At 38.9% G+C, this 21,120-nt stretch overlaps 1 protein-coding gene across 1 annotated transcript; it reads right to left on the bottom strand.

Moving 5' to 3' along the window:
* Positions 1-11,624: 11,624 nt before the first annotated feature.
* Positions 11,625-18,249, bottom strand: LOC133135350 (uncharacterized). The gene is made up of 3 exons (XM_061252279.1): positions 18,196-18,249; positions 14,159-14,626; positions 11,625-13,175 (listed from the first exon to the last, which is right to left on the bottom strand). Exons 2-3 carry the CDS (start codon positions 14,622-14,624, stop codon positions 12,658-12,660), a joined length of 984 nt encoding a protein of 327 aa, XP_061108263.1. The 5' UTR covers positions 14,625-14,626; positions 18,196-18,249; the 3' UTR covers positions 11,625-12,657.
* Positions 18,250-21,120: the final 2,871 nt, after the last annotated feature.

Raw genomic sequence — 21,120 nt, 5'->3', positions numbered from 1 at the left:
GTGAGGCCTCAGCTCAGAATTATTACAGAATGTTAGAGGAGAAAAAGTGGCAAAGGACGCAAAAGAAGGATGAGATTGCACAGTGCAGCAGGACCATAGAGCAGATTAAGCAGAGCCTAGCGCAGGTTTATACACAGCGCACCAACATCGCCCGAGCGCAGGAGAAACTCAGGAATGCCCTCTACATGTTAAGCACCCTGGCTGGTAGAGCGAGCGTGGCTAAGACCCTCACTCTGCGCACCAACATCAACCCAATGCAGGAGATACTCTGGAGCGGCATCAACATGTTAAGCACGCTGGCTGGAAGAGTGAGCGTGGCTACAACCCACACTCAGCGCACCAACATCAACCCAATGCAGGAGATACTCTGGAGCGGCATCAACATGTTAAGCGTGCTGGCTGCAAGAGCGAGCGTGGCTAAGACCCACACTCAGCGCACCAACATCAACCCAATGCAGGAGATACTCTGGAGCGGCATCAACATGTTAAGCACGCTGGCTGCAAGAGCGAGCGTGGCTAAGACCCACACGCCGCAAGTCATCTGCCTGCCCCCTGTGGTGAACATACTGGGAGAGATCATTGAACTCATGCTTCAAATGCAGGGAGATAGAAGATATGAGCTCCTCAGTGATCCACAAGTCAAAGCGGTCATCCTTAGCCTGCAGGAAATCTGTAAAAGACTTTCAGCCATTGATGACCTGCAGACATTAAATGAAATTCCATTTTATTGATGGAGACCAATGACACATTCCCATAGGATACACACTCACTGAGCACTTTATTAGGAACATTTTTACTTTATTACACCTTATTCATGTGATCATCTCATCAGCCAATCGTGTGGCAGCAGTGCAAGGCATAAAATCATGCAGATACAGGTCAGGAGCTTCAGTTAATGTTCATATCAACCATCAGAATAAGGGGAAAAATATATGATTGACGTGACTTTGACCGTGGAATGATTGTTGGTGCCGGACAGGGTGGTTTGAGTCTCAGAAACTGCTGATCTCCTGGGATTTTCACACACAACAGTCTGTAGAGTTTTTTTTAAAACAAAAACAAGCATCCAGTGAGCAGCAGGTCTGCAGAAAGGCCTTGTTAATGAGAGGTCAGTGGAGAAAGGCCAGACTGGTCAAAGCTGACAGGAATGTGAAAGTAACACAATAACCACACATTACAACAGTGGGTATGCAGAAGAGCATCTCTGAACACACAAAGCGTCAAACCTCTAAGTGGATAGGCGACAGCAGAAGACTTAATCTAATCGAAGTCTAGAAAATAAGCCCTATAGATACCTAATAAAGTGCTCACTGAGTGTTTATCAAATGGTAGAAATATGTTGCCTACATGCAGTAAATACATTATTCAATAATTTGCTTCACACACAATGCATGCACTTAAATTATGTTCCTGTGATTATCAATGATCGTTATACCAATATGTGAACTAGATATGGGCCAAATGATGTATACATTAATGCTTTCTACATTTTCTCATTTGCATGTGGTTATGCTTAAGTTTTAAAATGTATTTTTGCATTTTGCTTACTAATATGTAATGGCATGCATCATAAAGCATTCTGGATTGGGCTGTCTGATAGAACTAATGAGGAAATCATTCGTTATAAAGTGTCAACAGTGTTTTCCAGAATTAATTAAAATTGCTTCAACATTTTGTGGTGTTCTCTTAAACAATATTTAAATTTGATAGAAAACATTTCTCGAAATAAAGTGCTACGGCTACTTTACAAGAACGGTTTTGGAAATGATTTATTTGTGCATACTGGTGGTTCCTCTGGCTCCAGAACATTGTGTGAATCTTTGCCAGTTTCACCTCAAGATCTTCTGATAGAGAGAGTGGCCAGCTGGGTGATACTTATACAGCAAGCAAACAACAGAGTTCATATACTGGTATGAGCGCAAGTCATGGGGGAACTGGTGGGAGCAGCTAAATGCTCAAAACTGGGGGTGTTGTGGAAGAAGATCAAAAGATGAACCTGGACTGCTGGGGGATGGTGTGGGGGTCTATTTTATCTTTCGTCGTTTCATGTTTGTAAAGTTTTCGTCCCCATGTTTCTCTAGACAGCCGTTGGTGAGCGTATGGTGTTTATTAACTAACATTATCTGCCAAAGACGCTTGTAAAGCATACGAGCAATACGATGTTTTTTTTCTGCCATGTTTCTGACACTGAAACTTATGTTGGGCGTCTGTGTCAGCTGCCATTGTCCGTGTCAGGCTAGCTACAGGATTTCATGTTAGAAAACAAGCGACTAGCTGTGACAATTCATTTCTTTCTGTGGCTTCTACGTTTCCGTGGGCACTTTTATGGAACCATTCGGCGACATTTAAGTGTTACATTAGCTACATTTATCGAACAGAAATTGTGCTTAGCACTCAAGAACTGTTATGTTTGACATGCTAGTAGCCTGTAATTATAACTAGCCAGTTAACTAGAGAGTAGAACAATTCTAGCTGGCGAAGTAAACTAACTTTTCAGAGCAAACATTCTGTGGCACTCGACTCTAACATAAGGCATTTTAACTGGCTAGCCACAACGTATGACTGAAATCCTACGATCAAGGAATGTTGTACTACGTGAACTATTATGTGGTGGATGCGTTCAATTAGCCCTCTGAGAACCAGAGTGCACTCCGATTCAGAGCGATCAGAGAGCTTTGAACATCGGAAATCACTGTGCCCTGGAGCGCGCTCTGAGTTCAAATAAACTAACGCAGCCGATAGCGTAGCTAGTGGACTGCGACAATGTATCGTTGCAAAGCTATGGTTGTGAGACAGATGTGGACAGATTTGTGATTAAAACAACTCAATGATTTCTTGGAATTCTCAACAAGCTAATGTTTAATGCTTGGTTCATAAGTGGCAAATTGGGGGAAAATTACATTCAGTTGCCGGACGCTTTTATCCTAACCGGTGTACAATAGTGCTACCAAAGGTGACTGGAACAAATACAAAGATCGGATACATAATTACTAATACTCTTATCATTAATTAGCAGACCCAAAACCACGAAAAGTGAACTGAAACATTGGAGGACAGCTAACTTCATTATAATCAAACGTAACTTTCAATTTGGCTGTGCTTTAAACTAATAGCCTATGACGCAAACATCCTGCAACTAAAAAGGAAATGCATCGAAATAAGCTCGCAAATTTTCGCGCTTTCTGAGCGCATTTAGGTACGTCCCATGAGACTGACTAGCCGAGGGTAGGTAACTTCATCTTTGTTGTTGCTTTTGGTACACCAATCTAACCGTGCACTCGTAACTACGATATACATATACAGTGGTGTGAAAAAGTGTTTGCCCCCTTCCTGATTTTTTATTTTTTTGCATGTTTTTCACACTTAAATGTTTCAGATCATCAAGCAAATTTAAATATTAGTCAAAGACAACACAAGTAAACACAAAGTGTAGTTTTTAAATGAAGGTTTTTATTATTAAGGGAGAAAAAATCCAAACCTACATGGCCCTGTGTGAAAAAATGATTGCCCCCTAAACGTAATAACTGGTTGGGCCACCCTTAGCAGCAACAACTGCAATCAAGCGTTTGCGATAACTTGCATTGAGTCTCTTACAGCGCTGTGGAGGAATTTTGGCCCACTCATCTTTGCAGAATTGTTGTAATTCGGCCACATTGGACGGTTTTCGAGCATGAACCGCCTTTTTAAGGTCATGCCACAGCATCTCAATAGGATTCAGGACAGGACTTTGACTAGGCCACTCCAAAGCCTTCATTTTGTTTGTGAGGTGGACTTGCTGGTGTGTTTTGGATCATTGTCCTGCTGCAGAACCCAAGTTCGTTTCAGATTGAGGTCACGAACAGATGGCCGGACATTCTCCTTCAGGATTTTTTGGTAGACAGCAGAATCCATGGTTCCATTTATCACAACAAGTCTTCCAGGTCCTGAAGCAGCAAAACAGCCCCAGACCATCACACTACCACCACCATATTTTACTGTTGGTATGATGTTCTTTTTCTGAAATGCGGTGTTACTTTTACGCCAGATGTAATGGGACACACACCTTCCAAAAAGTTCAACTTTTGTCTCGTCAGACATTGAATTGGAATGTTTATAATGTGAAATGCTGTAGAAATGTCTCCTGAAATCTTCAAATTGATGGCTTGATAGCTAGCTAATGTAATAGCTAGTTTAATCTGATAATACAGTTAGACCATATTGTGTTTTTGAACCTTGGCAAGTTTATTTTGCTACCTGCCTTGACAAATAATAACTTTAGGCAGCTAATTGGCCAAAATAATTGTACTAGCTACCTCGTACCGGCTGGTGAAGAGGTGTGGAAACAAAGCCATATTTGTTTGTTAGTCATATACATTGTTCAGAGCAAAAGCGATTGCAATTGACAATATAATTTAGCATCACAATATTAAATAATATTAGTTCAGACTATTAGGTATAATGTTTTAATAATGAATGTAATAAGTCAGGTATTTAGTGCTATTCGGCATTCTGATGCGATGTATGATGATTAAGAATTCAACATTTTAGACAACATATCCTGTAGCTTGCACCTAATTTAAATGGGTACCTCACAATATGCAAGATGCTTCGTTCTGGTTCAAACATTCTATATTTCTCATATCCTCAAAGCAAGGCTATATTTGTAACTAACATGAGCCAAGTTGACCATGTCAAGTAGCCAAATTCATTAATTAATTCATTAATTCATTATCCTAACCTGCTTATCCTGAACAGGGTTGCAGGGGGGCTGGAGCCTATCCAAGCATACATTGGGCGAAAGGCAGGAATACACCCTGGATAGGTTGCCAGTCCATCGCAGGGCACACACACCATTCACTTACACACTCATTCCTATGGGCAATTTAGACTCTCCAATCAGCCTAACCTGCACGTCTGTGGGAGGAAACCGGAGTACCCGGAGGAAACCCACACAGACACGGGGAGAACATGCAAACTCCACACAGAGAGGCCCCGGCCAGCGGGGATTCGAACCCGGGACCTCCTTGCTGTGAGGTGGCAGTGCTACCCACTGCACCATCCATGCCGCCCACAAGTAGCCAAATTAAACCATTTAAACAAAAAGCATTCATTATTTCCTTGATTGTTTATTGCGTTACATGGACAGTAGAATGATCATATTCTTTTTACCCTAGTAGCCAATCTGCCAACACTGTGTCATTCTGAAACACAAAGTGAATGTTGGATATCTCACCAATGAGTTTGGAGCTCTTGTTCTGTGGTATAGTTGCAGTGGTGCTGGTGGTCTCAGGTGAGATGCATATTGTTCTGACCCAGCTGTATATATACACCTCGCAGAGGGCTGGGCCTGTTCCTCTTTGAGGGGAGAAAAAAAACCTGATGATTGATTTCTGCAATGAGACGTGAAGATTTTAATCACATTTTTGTGTGTTGAACGATAAAGAGCAGAACCGTTGTTGCGCAAGTTGGAATAATTTCTTCATGGCTTCTTTCTGTGTATCGTAGTTCTTTGGAATATGAGGCCATTTAATGTTATAATTGCAATATGCAAATACAAATAATACATTTTACAACTTTTAACATAAGCTTACTATGGTACGCTTTTATTTCCATGCTCATGTTAAAAGTTGTAAAACGTATTGTTTGTATTTGTATGTCTTCTTATTAATGTTCTTCCCTGTGTAGCGATTTGTTCCTTTTACATGACATGACATTTTATTTAGCAGACGCTTTTATCCAAAGCCACATACAAAACCGTGCATATCAAGGTCATAGAACAAACAGAACAGGTCGGATTAGGTACAATTCAGACATGATCGGTTATAAAGCCATGAAAACAAGTCTAGTACACAAGGGCCAAGTCTGTAAGTAATAAGAAAATACAGTACCGAGACAAATACAAATTCAAAAGTCCTAGATTAAAATACAAAATACAACACAAGGCTAAAGATAGATACAGGTGAAAAATGATGGCTATAGACTATGGGACTCTCACAGATGAGTCAAGGTACAGCGTGAAGAGGCAAGTCTTCAGACTTCTTTTGGGAATAGGGAGGTTGTTCCACCTCTGCAGTCAGGACAAGCGAGAGCCATTCACACGGCTGGATCACTGGGGCTAGGGGTGGAGAAGCTCTGCAGTCAGGATGGAGATCTGGGGACTGTGCAGGCCACTGGAGAATTCACTGACATGATCATTCGTCAAGTACCATGGAAGTGAATCTGAAGTTACTTCGGACTCTATAAAATTACATATTATGAAAAAAAGCCTATAACCATTGCAGGATTCATGCGATAGCAAATGGAAAAGATGCTAGTTAATTAAACAAACTGTGGAATATGAAAAGACTTCTTTTTGACATTTTTGCTTGGTTATTGTAAATATATGCATAAACAAATATACAAAATAAAGTAATAAACACGCAAGAATCTCAGAGAAAAGACTTTAAAAACAAGGAATATGTTATGTTGTTTAAATGATGTTCTCATGAGGGTGTGACTTTGCTGTAATTAGAGATTAGCTGAAAAGAGAAGTTTAGAAAAAAGAAAAAGCATTGTCATAATGAGTAACAAAATTTAGCAACATTGTTATCAAGATCAGTGTTTCTTAAACTTACTGTTTAGGCCTCCTGTGCATGCTGGTATAAAAAAAAAAGAAGATGTTTTCAGATTTTTCTTTTTCATCATAATGTATGAACATTGCAGGCTTTGCTTGTTGTCATTTGTTTTGTCTTTGAAATTAATTTTCCACAAATGGTTTCAGTTTTTGTTTCAGGGGATTTTTACCAGCAGTCTTATTGTCGGCGAGTGAAATGCATGTTCAGTTAGATTCAGGTTGGGTGATTGACTTGGCCAGTCAACAACATTCCACTTTTTACCCCCCTGAAAAACCCCTTGGTTGCATTAGCAGTGTGTTTGGAGCATAGGTTTGGAGTCTTCCTGCTGCATGGTTAAGTGCCGTCCAATGGGTTTTGAGGCATTGCTTGCATCTGAGCAGATAAGATGTTTCCATGCACTTCATAATTGGTCGTTAGTGGTCGCATCATCAGTAAAGACAAATGAGCCAGTTCCAGTGGTAACCATGCATGCCTACACCATAACCCTACCTCCACCATGTTTCAGAGATGAGGGGGGTGTTTTGGATCACCCATCTGGTGGGGAGGATGAAATTATATATTTACAAAAGTTTTATTTTATTCTTATTTATTTAATTTGTTTATTTAACAGGGACAAATGCATACAACATTGCTTTATGTATAAAATATAGAGTAGATGCCATGGATACAGGTTTCTAGCCATGGCTAATTTGCAACCCCTGTCCCAGGCCAGGCTTTGTAATGTTAAAACAGGAAGTACAGAAGCATTTCACTTAAAATAATACCAAAACATTAAAAGCAGTACAGAAAAGACTAAAATGGGGACAAACACTAAAATAAGGGCAAAGACAAAAAATAAAAATGTTAATAATACATAAAATCAGTGTTCACAGACTTGCTTCAGTTTCAGCCATTGTTTTGCATGTGTGTTTAAAAACCTTGAGCTCTGTCAATGTTTTAATTTCAGATGGTAATGTGTTCCAAAGTTGTATACCTCTTACTGAGAAGGATGACTGACCAAATGTTGTTCTGCGTTTTGCTGCTCTGCAATTTCCACTTGTTACACCTCTGGTTCTGATTCCACCGTTTTGTTTGTTGACCAGTTGACAGAGTATTTCTGGGGCAAGGTGGTTTACACACTTAAAAATAAGTTTAATAAATGATAAATTTACAAAACTGCAAAACCAGACATTTATTTTGTGGGCATCTCTGCTGCCATCTGAGGGCTTTTTGCACTCATGTATATAATTGTGTGGTCTGCATACATTTGGCATCTAACTCTTTTACAGATATCAGGTAAGTCATTTACATATAAACTAAAAAGTGGAATTCCCATTCGGCAAGTTTGGACAGATGACTGGGTAGAACCTATTCTAACACATTGCTCTCTGCATTCAAGATAAGATCTAAACCAGGTTATAGCATCATTTGAAAAAGTAGATTGTTGCAGTTTATTTCAAAGAATGTCATGGTTCACAGTCTCAAAGGCTTTTTTTGAGTCCAAAAATACTGCTCCCACTACACTGCATCTAATGACTGTTTTATAGTTTCAGTGAGGTAACAGTTCACCAACTATGTTGAGTACCTTGGTCTGAATCAAAATTGTTTGGTGTGCAGAAGGTGATTACTTTCAAGGTAATCAACAAGTTGTTTAGCAACTGTTTTTTGAAGAACCTTTGAGAGTGCAGGTAAAATTGAAATGGGTCTGTAGTTAAGAGACCTGGGGCCTCATTTATTAAACTCTGCGTAGGATTCACATCAAAAGGTTGCGTAAGCATGAAACCTAGGACGTGCGTATGCACAAAAATATTCTGATTTATAAAACAGTGCACACGCACGTCCCACGCCAGTTTTCCTTTATAAATCACAATCAACTCTAAATGTGGCGCACCTTTGCCAGCTTCATGTCCCGCCCACAGTTGCCTATAAATAGGCAGTGAAACACCCCTAATGAATACACAATGTTTATAAATGAGGCCCCTGGTCAAGTGCTCCAGACTTAGGAATTGGGGTGATAATTGCCATTTTCCACTGCTGAGGAAACTCATTAGGTCGGATTGATAAATTGACCACATGCGTTACTGGCGTTAAGAGACCTGTGTTTTTTTTATAAAAAAGGTATCCAAGCCAAAATTATCCTTGGCCTTAGATTGCCTTCACTGCCTGATAACCTTACCAGTCTCACTTTGATCTACTTCTTTAGTATAAAAGGATGTTGATTGGTCTCTCAATGTATATATTTTTAACTGTACTGGTTAGAAACTACTGGTTTTGAAGCCGTTATCATTGACTGGAGAAAAGGTGCTGGAGAGAAAAGTGAATACACTTTTGAAAGTTGTCATAAAATCAGCATGAAGCAAGTAAATGTTCCAAATCTTCTTTTGGAGAACAAACCAAAAAAAAAAACATTGTGCTGAAAAAGGCAGCAAAACATACAAAAATACATATTGAGAGGCTCAGTGAATTTGAATTTGCTATGAAGAAATATTCAATAATAATTCCTTGCAGGATTCATGCAATAGCAAATTTAAGTTAATTAATTAGTTAATTAAACAAACTATGGAATATGAAAAGACTTCTTTTTGACATTTTTGCCTGGTTATTGTAAATATATGCATAAACAAATTTACAATATAAAGTGATAAACACGCAAGAATCTCAGAGAAAAGACTTTAAAAACGAGGTATATGTTATGTCGTCTAAATTATGTTCTCATGTGGGTGTCAATAGCGATGCTTGGCCACCCCACACTGGAAACACGGCAACAATTGCTGGGAACATGATTTCACAGAAAGGACTGTAGAATATTAAAGATATGGGTCCAGCTCACAAATGTATACCCCCTTTCATTTGGTAACAATTTATAGTTTTTGAGTTATCTGCTATGCAAATGAGCTGGTTGGCAATTGACAGTCTATAGCAATGCATGCCCATACCACACCTGACAGACAGCAACAACTGGTGGTAAACAGTTTTTTATAGAAATTAGTGCACAATTTTATATTCTCTGCAAATACTTATATCCAACTGTATTAATTTAACAATGAAAATTGACAAAATTACAGTTAATATATTATTTTATTCACAGAACTTTTATTTTGATAAATGCTAACCGGAAGTCTCCAGTTGTGGCCAGCAACATTTGCCAACTTCACGGAGCTACTGCGTCAGGCATTTAATATAAAAACTTGAGGAAAAACATACACTACCTTCAGTACATCCGTAACTGCCTCGTACTATTGTGACTTCGGAGCTGCGTGGCAGATGTGAGGTTTTACTTGCATTTTCAGCTTTTTCTCCCCCCCCATAATCGTTTGTCTTCGTAATATAGCATTACTAGATAGCTAATCATGTGCTGCTGGGAGAGTCGTTGAACAATGGAACAATAACGCCTTCTGACTAACTAAGGTTATAGATACGTTAATGTTGTTTGACACCGTTCATGTATTTTGCAAGAAGGCTAGAAGTTCGTTGGCGCAACCTCTTTCCTAAAAGTTCGCTAACGTTACGTGGTTTGTAGTAAGTTAGCTCTTATAACCCAGTTAAGTTGGTACCCATCTGATACAAGGTAGCTAGTTACAGTTCATTTAATTAGCTACTTAAGTTAATTGCGTTTGGTAACTAGACTATACATGTCCTAAGCGAACGAATAAACAGATATGGGGCTGTTTCATTAGACTAAGTCGGAAGAGTTTTGATGATACCGGCGTGCTTTATCAATTAATAAATATTATAAATATATAAAAAATATATTGTGCAAGCCTGTCTCTGCTCTGATGTGAGTACTGTTAACTCCGTAATCTAAAACCCTGGTCCTGGAAAGCTGCTGGGTGTGCTGGTTTTTGGTTTCACCTTCAAACCAGTAGGCCCTTTAGCTCTCTAGGTCCCGGGTTGGAGACCACTGTTCTAACGATGCAGGTCTCTCTCTGGTCTGGCTCTCTGGTTGTCAGCTCCGGTTTAAAGCCTGCAAGATTAAGGCCAGTTTCCTCTTCCAGTTTTCAAGCTCACTGTCTTCAAAACTGGCGGTTTTAAAACTGGCGACATTCCTTTTACCATTCTGAACTAATAAAATGCAATTGAATGTTTCTGTAATTAAAATAACGCTAGTATAGGTTACTGGTTTGCTCTATTTTTCTGACTATACCGCTATACAAAAGGTCATTAAGTACATCGTTCACAGACTTTTTTTTTTTAACTTATTTTTTAAATCAACTCCATAGCCAATAAATATATTTTAGGAAAATACATAATTTATCAGGAGATTTATTGATATTTTCTGGTATTGGGTTACAGAGTTGTGTGTGGGATAAAAGTGTAAAAATGTTTTATTTTTAAAAAAATCCTCAGTATGGGCCTCTTATGCCGATTTTGTGCAGGTGCCTCCATGGCTGGAATACAAATGACCTTTCACCTTTGACTTTCTCTAGGACTCCCATGATCAAGCTCCCACTGTCCTGCATCACCAACACAAGCCTGGAGCCTCCCCCCAGAGACCTACACCTGTTTCTGGAGGAAGCCTGGAGCCTCCCCCCAGAGACCTACACCTGTTTCTGGAGGAAGCCACAGCCCTCCAGGAATTTTATTTTTATTTTTAAATGGCTCTGATTGTACAACGTTCTGGCTACACTTCCTGGTGTAGGGAAGAGGTGTACAGGAACTCCCTTTGCTTGATGACACTACCGAGAGAACATACAATATTGTAATATAGGCTACTGTCTGTGCGATGGGTGAGTTCTCTCAGTAAAACCAGGAGGTGGACATTTGCAAAATGTAAATTACACACAAATATCAGGACCTATTTCAGTTCACAGACAGCTGTCACTGTGGAGTACAATGCCTGAAAATGTAGCAGTGACAGACCCACTAGAGCTGTCCAGAAAAGTATGTGTCTGATTTCTTTTATGTGGTATTTTTCATATTTATCTAAATAATATCACCCAGCTGGCCACTCTCTCTATCAGAAGATCTTGAGGTGAAACTGGCAAAGATTCACACAATGTTCTGGAGCCAGAGGAACCACCAGTATGCCCAAATAAATAATTTCCAAAACCGTTCTTGTAAAGTAGCCGTCGCACTTTATTTCGAGAAACTTTTTCAATCAAATTTAAATATTGCATAAGAGAACACCACAAAATGTTGAAGCAATTTAAATTAATTCTGGAAAACACTGTTGACACTTTAAAACAAATGATTTCCTCATTAGTTCTATCAGACAGCCCAATCCAGAATGCTTTATGATGCATGCCATTACATATTAGTAAGCAAAATGCAAAAATACATTTTAAAACTTAAGCATAGCCACATGCAAATGAGAAAATGTAGAAAGCATTAATGTATACATCATTTGGCCCATATCTAGTTCACATATTGATATAACGATCATTGATAATCACAGGAACATAATTTAAGTGCATGCATTGTGTGTGAAGCAAATTATTGAATAATGTATTTACTGTATGTAGGCAACATATTTCTACCATTTGATAAACACTCAGTGAGCACTTTATTAGGTATCTATAGGGCTTATTTTCTAGACTTCGATTAGATTAAGTCTTCTGCTGTCGCCTATCCACTTAGAGGTTTGACGCTTTGTGTGTTCAGAGATGCTCTTCTGCATACCCACTGTTGTAATGTGTGGTTATTGTGTTACTTTCACATTCCTGTCAGCTTTGACCAGTCTGGCCTTTCTCTTCTGACCTCTCATTAACAAGGCTTTTCTGCAGAACTGCTGCTCACTGGATGTTTGTTTTTGTTTTTCACATGATTCTCTGCAAACTCTGGAGACTGTTGTGTGTGAAAATCCCAGGAGATCAGCAGTTTCTGAGACTCAAACCACCCTGTCCGGCACCAACAATCATTCCACGGTCAAAGTCACTTCAATCATATATTTTTCCCCTTATTCTGATGGTTGATGTGAACATTAACTGAAGCTCCTGACCTGTATCTGCATGATTTTATGCCTTGCACTGCTGCCACACGATTGGCTGATGAGATGATCACATGAATAAGGTGTAATAAAGTAAAAATGTTCCTAATAAAGTGCTCAGTGAGTGTGTATCCTATGGGAATGTGTCATGGGTCTCCATCAATAAAACTGAATTTCATTTAATGTCTGCAGGTCTTTAATGGCTGAAAGTTTTTTATAGATTTCCTGCAGGCTAAGGATGACAGCTTTGACTTTTGGATCACTGAGGAGCTCATATCTTCTATCTCCCTGCATTTGAAGCATGAGTTCAATGATCTCTCCCAGTGTATTCACCACAGGGGGCAGGCAGATGACTCGCTGCGTGAGGGTCTTAGCCACGCTCGCTCTTCCAGCCAGGGTGCCTAACATGTTGACGGCGTTCCTGAGTTTCTCCTGCGCTCGGGCGATGTTGGTGCGCTGTGTATAAACCTGCGCTAGGCTCTGCTTAATCTGCTCTATGGTCCTGCTGCACTGTGCAATCTCATCCTTCTTTTGCGTCCTTTGCCTCTTTTTCTCCTCTAACATTCTGTAATAATTCTGAGCTGAGGCCTCGCTCTTCTGTAACTCTTGCTCTGCTGTCCTCAGGGACCACTGCGCATCATCCAGTTCCTGCTGAGAGACGCCAACCATGACAGCACCTGCAAACACAAGTTTGTTTTGAACCACCACAGGTGGGCAGGGTTCGACAGCTCTATCCCTGCAGTTCTGGCCAGTTCATGCTCCATGGTACTATCAATGTTATGTCTCAGATCGATGTTTAAGACTCGACTGACATCTAATAAATACAGTATATTATATTTACTTGACGGGGGAGAACTGACTAAGTATGTCCGCAATTCTTTGAACACCTCCGAAATGGATCCTCAACATCCTCAACATTGGATAGGTTGATGATAGACTTTCATGACAGAAATTGTAGGTGTAGGTATAAGATCTCAGTGGCAGAGGGGCTCTGCAAGCAAGGGACAAGTCATTTTCATGACCGCTCATTGTTCTACTAGGCTTGATAACATTCATGTCTGTGATAAAAATTCATTCTGATTACATTCAGACTAGTTAATAGGTGATTAAATCCATTTACTTTCCTTATGTATTGGGGCTTTTTGGACAAAGTTACCCCTTATAAGACAAAGTCATTTAAAAATGACAATTACCTAAAAGGAAGGTGAAAGGTTAAACTTGGAAAAAAATAATTGTAGAATTGATGTTAATAAAAACAAACCGCACAAATGGATTTCAGCACAAATAGCACAAAAGTGCTATTTCATAATGGGTTAAATAAAGGGTTAAAAATGAATTTTAGTATAAAACACTTTAAAATACCAGTGCATTTCAGCTTCTTCAGGGCAGTAATCGCAGTAATACTGCCCCTGAAGATGGCTCCCAGCCAAATGTATGCATGCAATGCAAGTGTTTTATCAGAAATACATTCCATTTTATAATAAATACTTCCACCGTTCTGTAGTAGTGTCTGTAATCACAAATCTCTCTGGGCCTCACACAACAATGGTGCACATGCTTAACCAGACGGAAATCTAATTGGTCGAGTTTGTGGTGTTAAAGAGGGAAATTCCACAGTAACAATTGTAAAAATGCATTTCATTTTCCTACAGTATCTTACCAATGATGGTTCCGATGATGGGGATGAACATTATTCCGATTCCAGCATCCCGCACAGCCTGAGACTCCCTCTGTTTATTTTCAAGGTGTCTGAGAGTTCCCTGAGCAGAATCCCGGGCTCTCCGAGCATTATTTAAAGCTGTAGAGAATGTCTCTATGCAGTCAGCTATGTATTGGCTTTCACTTTTCAGGTTTTCCAGTTCTTTCACTTTATTCATCTGCTGACGGTCCAGCTCTCCTTTCCTGACGGTCAGACTCTGTGTGAGTGCATCCACCTGTGACAGCTGACCGGACGCAGCAGATTCAGCCTGTCCTAGGCTCTGTTTGGCCTGAACAATGACTTTCTGCAGCACTTCTTTTTTGGACTCATCGTAGGCAAGCAGAATGGTTGCAACGGTTTTGAAATGCTCAATTCCATTTTTGAGCTGTGGGATAACAGCCCAGATAAAATCTTGCTCTCGCCACATCTCTGTGGATGAGAAACATATTATTATTATTATTATTATTATTATCATTATTATTATTATTATTATTATTATTATCAGAAGTAGCAGCAGTAGCAGTAGTAGTAGCAGTAGCAGCAGTAGTAGCAGCAGTATTATTATTAGTAGTAGTAGTAGTAGTAGCAGTAGTAGCAGCAGTAATAGTAGTACTAGTAGTCATAATTTCTTCCGGTTCTTATTTACTATTTTACAGAATGAATGCACATCAAAATAAATGTATAACAATATTGGCCGAAAAGGTGTAAGCTGAAGCTTTAGCTTCCGGTAGGTTTAATAAAATATTCTAATAGTTAACCCTTTCACAACTAGGTTTAGGCTATACAAAAACAAAACGGAAACAAAAACAAAAGTTCTAATCATTTCATACACAGTAATAATCTTACCTCAGTTTTATATTTGCCTTATTTTTAAACATTTTTTTACATTTGCTATAGTGTACTACACATTTTTCATTCCTTGTCACAGATATTCCTCAGGTTGACCTCTTTGACAGAAATACATCTATTCCTGTCCTTACCCTTGTGTTTTTAAACATACCTATTCCCCTAAATTCATACTGGCTCTCTAATTTCAAACAACCTCTGAACACAGTTTGGAAGCATATTATTCTGTGCTTTGTACAGTACATGTGCAGTTTTAAGAGCAACAAGATGACAACATTTTAAAGCATAAGAGTTAATAAATAGTGTGTTGGTTGGTTAATAATGATCCACAATTTACAATTCTGATAGCTCTCTTCTGTAGCATGAAAACTCAAAGTGCAGATTCTCATATTTTATTAAACCATGTTTTATAAATTTTGGTCGCACCATGTAGTAATTACAGCTTCAAGATTCAAGATATCTTTTGTTTTAAATAATATTGCAATGGATTTAGACATTTTTGTTTTTACATGACTTATATGTGTGTTAGGTTAGGTTAGGGCATTCTGAGGTTAGGTTAGGTTAGGGCAGGCTGAGGTGAGGTTAGGTTAGGGCAGGCTGAGGTTAGGTTAGGTTAGGGCAGGCTGGGGTTAGGTTAGGTTAGGTTAGGGCAGGCTGAGGTTAGGTTAGGTTAGGGCAGGCTGAAGTTAGGTTAGGTTAGGGCAGGCTGAGGTTAGGTTAGGTTAGGGCAGGCTCAAGTTAGGTTAGGTTAGGGCAGGCTGAGGTTAGGTTAGGTTAGGGCAGGCTGAGGTTAGATTAGGTTAGGGCAGGCTGAGGTTAGGTTAGGTTAGGTTAGGGCAGGCTGGGGTTAGGTTAGGTTAGGGCAGGCTGAGGTTAGGTTAGGGCAGGCTGAGGTTAGGGCAGGCTGAGGTTAGGTTAGGTTAGGGCAGGCTGAAGTTAGGTTAGGTTAGGGCAGGCTGAGGTTAGGTTAGGTTAGGGCAGGCTCAAGTTAGGTTAGGTTAGGGCAGGCTGAGGTTTGGTTAGGTTAGGGCAGGCTGAAGTTAGGTTAGGTTAGGGCAGGCTGAGGTTAGGTTAGGTTAGGATTACACTGCCCTCTGCAACGACGGTAAAGGTTGCAGAGGGCATTTTTTTGTAGGCATTTTGCTGATGCTAGAGACGCATGCAATGAGCACAAGGAAAGAAGAGGCCTAGATTCATGAATCACCAACACATTTTGGGAGAGGAGGATAGAGGATAGATAGAGGGTTTTTGGGAGAGGAGGGTAGAGGGTTTTTGGGAGAGGAGGATAGATAGAGGGTTTTTTGGAGAGGAGGATAGAGGATAGATAGAGGGTTTTTGGGAGAGGATAGAGGATAGATAGAGGGTTTTTGGGAGAGGAGGATAGAGGATAGAGGGTTTTTGGGAGAGGAGGATAGAGGGGAAAGATGTGTAAGAGGGGAATGGGAATCAGGGTGGAGATGGGGGGAATGATGCCCTGATTATTATTTTAAAACATTTTGTCACAGATACAGTAAATTCATTAATTTGCAAGTTCAGTTGAATGTTGTATATAATACGTTTCTACCAGTGGAGGCTGGTGACTTCCAGAATTGAGGAGGCCATTTTTTTCCGCTTGCTCACTTCACTCGCGATGGAATGTTCCCTGTTCTCTTATCTGTCTTTGTGCTGGCCAAAGGCATACTATTTGGAGTGTAAGCTACAGTCAGAAAGTTCTGGCTGATGAAATTCATTGTGCAGAGCTTAGCCTTGTGCCTTCCTGAAGAAATGACATTGCTGTAAGTCTATGAGCCTGCCTGATAATTAAGCTGAGAAATGACATTTGGATGTAATATAAATGCCAAGTGAACATGTGTAAAAGGCAGGAATTTTAATTATGTAGTTAAAAACAATTTTGTTTAGCTTACATTTTTCATTCTTCTACAGCTTCAACATGTAATCACCAATTTAATCAAGTTTAGCATATAAAAAAGATAAGATAACACTTTCTTTATCATATGTAGTTTTATTCAATATATTTAATATAAAATATGTAAAAATATGGTTCCAGTTGGCTTTATCTAACGTTAACGTTATCCACTAGAGGGCAGCACTCTATTCGTATTTAGAGTGAATTTCCTCACAGAGCAACAATTCGGTAATTTGATATGGAAGATTATTAAATTGACTTGTAATAAAACGAAATGGACTACATTAAAAATAAAACTGTTCAATAAATCCCAAATGGTGTCTAACATGACCTATTGAATGTCATTCTCACTCCCTAGTATCTGGAATCTGCATATCTCCAGCCCAAGATCTCAAATTGCGCTAGAATCTCGCCGACTTCCGAGGTAGTTTTAAGCAAAAGTGTTTGGCCAAATGATAGCCAGGGGTGTTCTCTAAATTTCCTGAAAAGCACAAGTTGATAGGACACTCGTAGCCACTATGGCGAGTGTTTGTTTGACTGAAGTGACTAGCGAATTCTCAAAATGGCTTCTGTGTTGAATAGGAAAGGAAAGGATAGTTGATTCCAAATGAACCAGTAGCATGTGATTGGACGAACAAAATGTCAATCTTTCAGCCCTGGACACAATGCATGGTGAGGCCAGGCCTCCGTTGCCCACCCATTTTCAGTGATCTGGCCAATCACATATTGGCATGAAAAAAAATGCATTACATTGACTTCTATGAAAAGCTAATTTCCTAGGGGAGGCCTGGCCTCCCTTAATACAAACTGATAGGGAAATCTGGCCTGTTGCTTTACAATTGCAATATTGGGTTTTAGCCATGGGAAAATTTTGATTTATGAACAAAACTAAAATAATATGAATATAAAAAATAAAAAATATGTTTTTTGTTAAAATAAATAAATAAAATAAATATATTTATTGTTTTTTTTAAATCTCTCTCTTCTCTCAAATTATTGGGGAGGCCAGGCCTCCTCCACCTCTATGGAGGAGCCTCCACTGGTTTCTACATATTTTTGATTGCGTTACATGACTCCTTGCCAAAATTAATTCAGCTAGTTATTTCAGAGCAGATTCAGAATAAGTTGAATAGGGTAGAACACAGAGATAAAATATAGCAATGTATTACCCAATGACATTTTTTATGACTTCTGAAAATGCTTTAAAACACTGAAAATTTAAACAAGCTAAAAAGGTCCCTCTTACCAGTTGGTGTCTGGATTGTCTTCTGTAATCAGGAAAGCAGGGGTGTTCTTTGTCTGGTGACATGAACAATGTTCAGACGTGGCTCTTTATATACATTACAGAACACAAAGGCCGTCTCTTACACAATACATTTTTTATTTCTTCACGCCACCTTTGCAACAACAACCTTAGATTGATATCAAAATGTTTTCATGAACAAAGTATTATTCGTCTTATTCACAATGACAGTTAGTTATGTTGTAATTGTGTAATGTTGTAATCCAAAAATTTCTTCACAGTCACCATGGTTTCTTTGTATGATGGGTACATGTGATTTTGAACAGAATTATTTCTTCATAGCCCTATTGAAAACGAGATTTTATCAATTCGTGATTTGGCAATGTTTTATTATTGTGGTAATCCATATATGTTGCAATTCCAATTTTTGACAATTTAAAAGAAACAAAATACGGCTCCAAACAGTAATTAAGTTGTAAAAAGTAAATATATGATTATTTTTGTTAAGCATTATTGTTAGCGAGAGACGTTACAGCATGGTATGCACATTTTATTCTCTTCTCTCTCTGGAGAGATGAGGGAAAATGAAGATGAGCTCAGAGGGGCCCATGACAGGGGACCTGAACCCTGATGTAGACAATGATGGCGGTTTTGTCAAATTTTGCTCATCATTATGACGCCTCTTTTCTTTATTTCTAAACTCCTCCTTTCCAAATCATCTCTTCGTACCCCAAAGTCACTCTCTCGTGAGCCCATACATGTACTTAACATACTGTGCTTTTAAAATTTGATATTACGTATTCATATCTCATATTCATATTAATTAATTTCACGAGGCGCAAAAGCCAACATGAAATGTAGGCAAGCCAATATTCAATAATAGTCGATTATCCACACTGCTTTCCAGACAAGGCATCCAAAGAAACACAGGTGAAGAACCAGCTACAGTAAAAATCATACAGTACATGCAGCTCTAAAAAATAAAATACTGGTAACAGTATTTCTGGATTTTATGCTTTCCACTTGTTGGTGGTTGTGTTTCCCCCTCATCCCTGTCAAGAGCTTTGAGTGTGCAAAGAGCACTAAATAAGGAATTATTATTGAATATTTCTTCATAGCAAATTCAAATTCACTGAGCCCCTCAATATGTATTTTTGTATGTTTTGCTGCCTTTTTCAGCACCATTTGTTTTCATGTTTGTTTTTGGTTTGTTCTCCAAAAGAAGATTTGCAGAAAAATGTACTTGCGTCTTGCTGATTTTATGACAACTTTCAAAAGTGTATTCACTTTTCTCTCCAGCACCTTTTCTCCAGTCAATGATAACGGCTTCAAAACCAGTACAGTTTCTAACCAGTACAGTTAAAAATATATACATTGAGAGACCAATCAACATCCTTTTTTCCTAAAGAAGTAGATCAAAGTGAGACTGGTAAGGTTATCAGGCAGTGAAGGCAATCTAAGGCCAAGGATAATTTTGGCTTGGTTACCTTTTTTATAAAAAAACACAGTTCTCTTCTCTCAACGTTAGTAACGCATGTGGTGAATTCATCATTCAGACCAAAATGAGTTTCCTCAGCACTGGAAAATGGCAATTATCACCCCAATTCCTAAGTCTGGAGCACTTGACCAGGTCTCTTAACTACAGACCAATTTCAATTTTACCCGCACTCTCAAAGGTTCTTCAAAAAACAGTTGCTAAACAACTTGTTGATTACCTTGAAATTAATCACCTTCTGCACCCCAAACAATTTGGATTCAGACCAAGGTACTCAACAGAGTTGGCAAACTGTTACCTCACTGAAACTATAAAACAGTCATTAGATGCAGTGTAGTGGGAGCAGTATTTTTGGACTCAAAAAAAGCCTTTGATACTGTGAACCACGACATTCTTTTAAATAAACTGCAACAATTTACTTTTTCAAACGATGCAATAACCTGGTTTAGATCTTATCTTGAATGCAGAGATCAATGTGTTAGAAGAGGTTCTACCCAGTCATCTGTCCAAACTTGCCGAATGGGAATTCCACAAGGTTCAATTTTAGGCCTTTTACTTTTTAGTTTATAGGTAAATTACTTACCTGATATCAGTAAAAGAGTTAGATGCCAAATGTATGCAGACGACACAATTATATATGTGCGTGCAAAAAACCCTCATATGACAGCAGAGATGCTCACAAAATAAATGTCTGGTGTGTCACAGTGGCTCTGAAATAATCATCAGACTTTGAACTGTAATAAGACGGTCTCAATGTGCTTTTTAATAAAAATAAATTCAATGAAACTTTTAGAATAAAGATTGACGAGCAAGAGAGAGATGAGGTACATGAAATAACATTTTTAGGTGTTACTTTAGACTCGCAGCTTAAGTTCGATAAACATGTAAAGAGGTTGCGCAAAACTGTCAAAACAAATTTAAATTGCTCCCGCTTAATTAGACATTACACACCTATGAAGGTAGCACAGCAGTTTGTGCATGCCATGATATTTTCTCATTTATTATACTGTATAACCGCTTGTGGCCAGGCCAACCAAACAACAACTACACCCATCAGGTCATTATATAAACAGGCACTGAGAGTGATGGATCAGAAACCAGTTACTTTAGCACCATTGCTTAATTTTACAGAAACATTTTTCTGTAAATTTGCAGTTTTGGAAATTTATCATTTATTAAACTTCTTTTTAAGTGTGTAAACCACTTTGCCCCAGAAATACTCTGTCAACTGGTAAACAAACAAAACAGTGGATTCAGAACCAGAGGCATAACAAGTGGAAAATGAAAAGCAGCAAAACGCAGAACAACATTTGGTCAGTCAGAGGTATACAACTTTGGAACACATTACCATCTGAAATTAAAACATTGACAGAGCTCAAGGTTTTTAAACACACATAACAAAACAATGGCTGAAACTGAAGCAAGTCTGTGAA

This window comes from Conger conger, chromosome 8 (assembly GCF_963514075.1).
Source record: "Conger conger chromosome 8, fConCon1.1, whole genome shotgun sequence".
NCBI lineage: Eukaryota > Metazoa > Chordata > Actinopteri > Anguilliformes > Congridae > Conger > Conger conger.
Note: the sequence above shows the minus strand (reverse complement) of the source record. Positions and strands in the feature narration are given on the sequence as shown.

Coding starts and splice junctions, on each gene's coding strand:
- LOC133135350 (XM_061252279.1), bottom strand. CDS start 14,624: ATGTGGCGAGAGCAAGATTTTATCTGGGCTGTTATCCCACAGCTCAAA. Junction 13,176..14,158: donor CATCATCGGAACCATCATTG/GTAAGATACTGT, acceptor TTGTGTTTGCAG/GTGCTGTCATGGTTGGCGTC.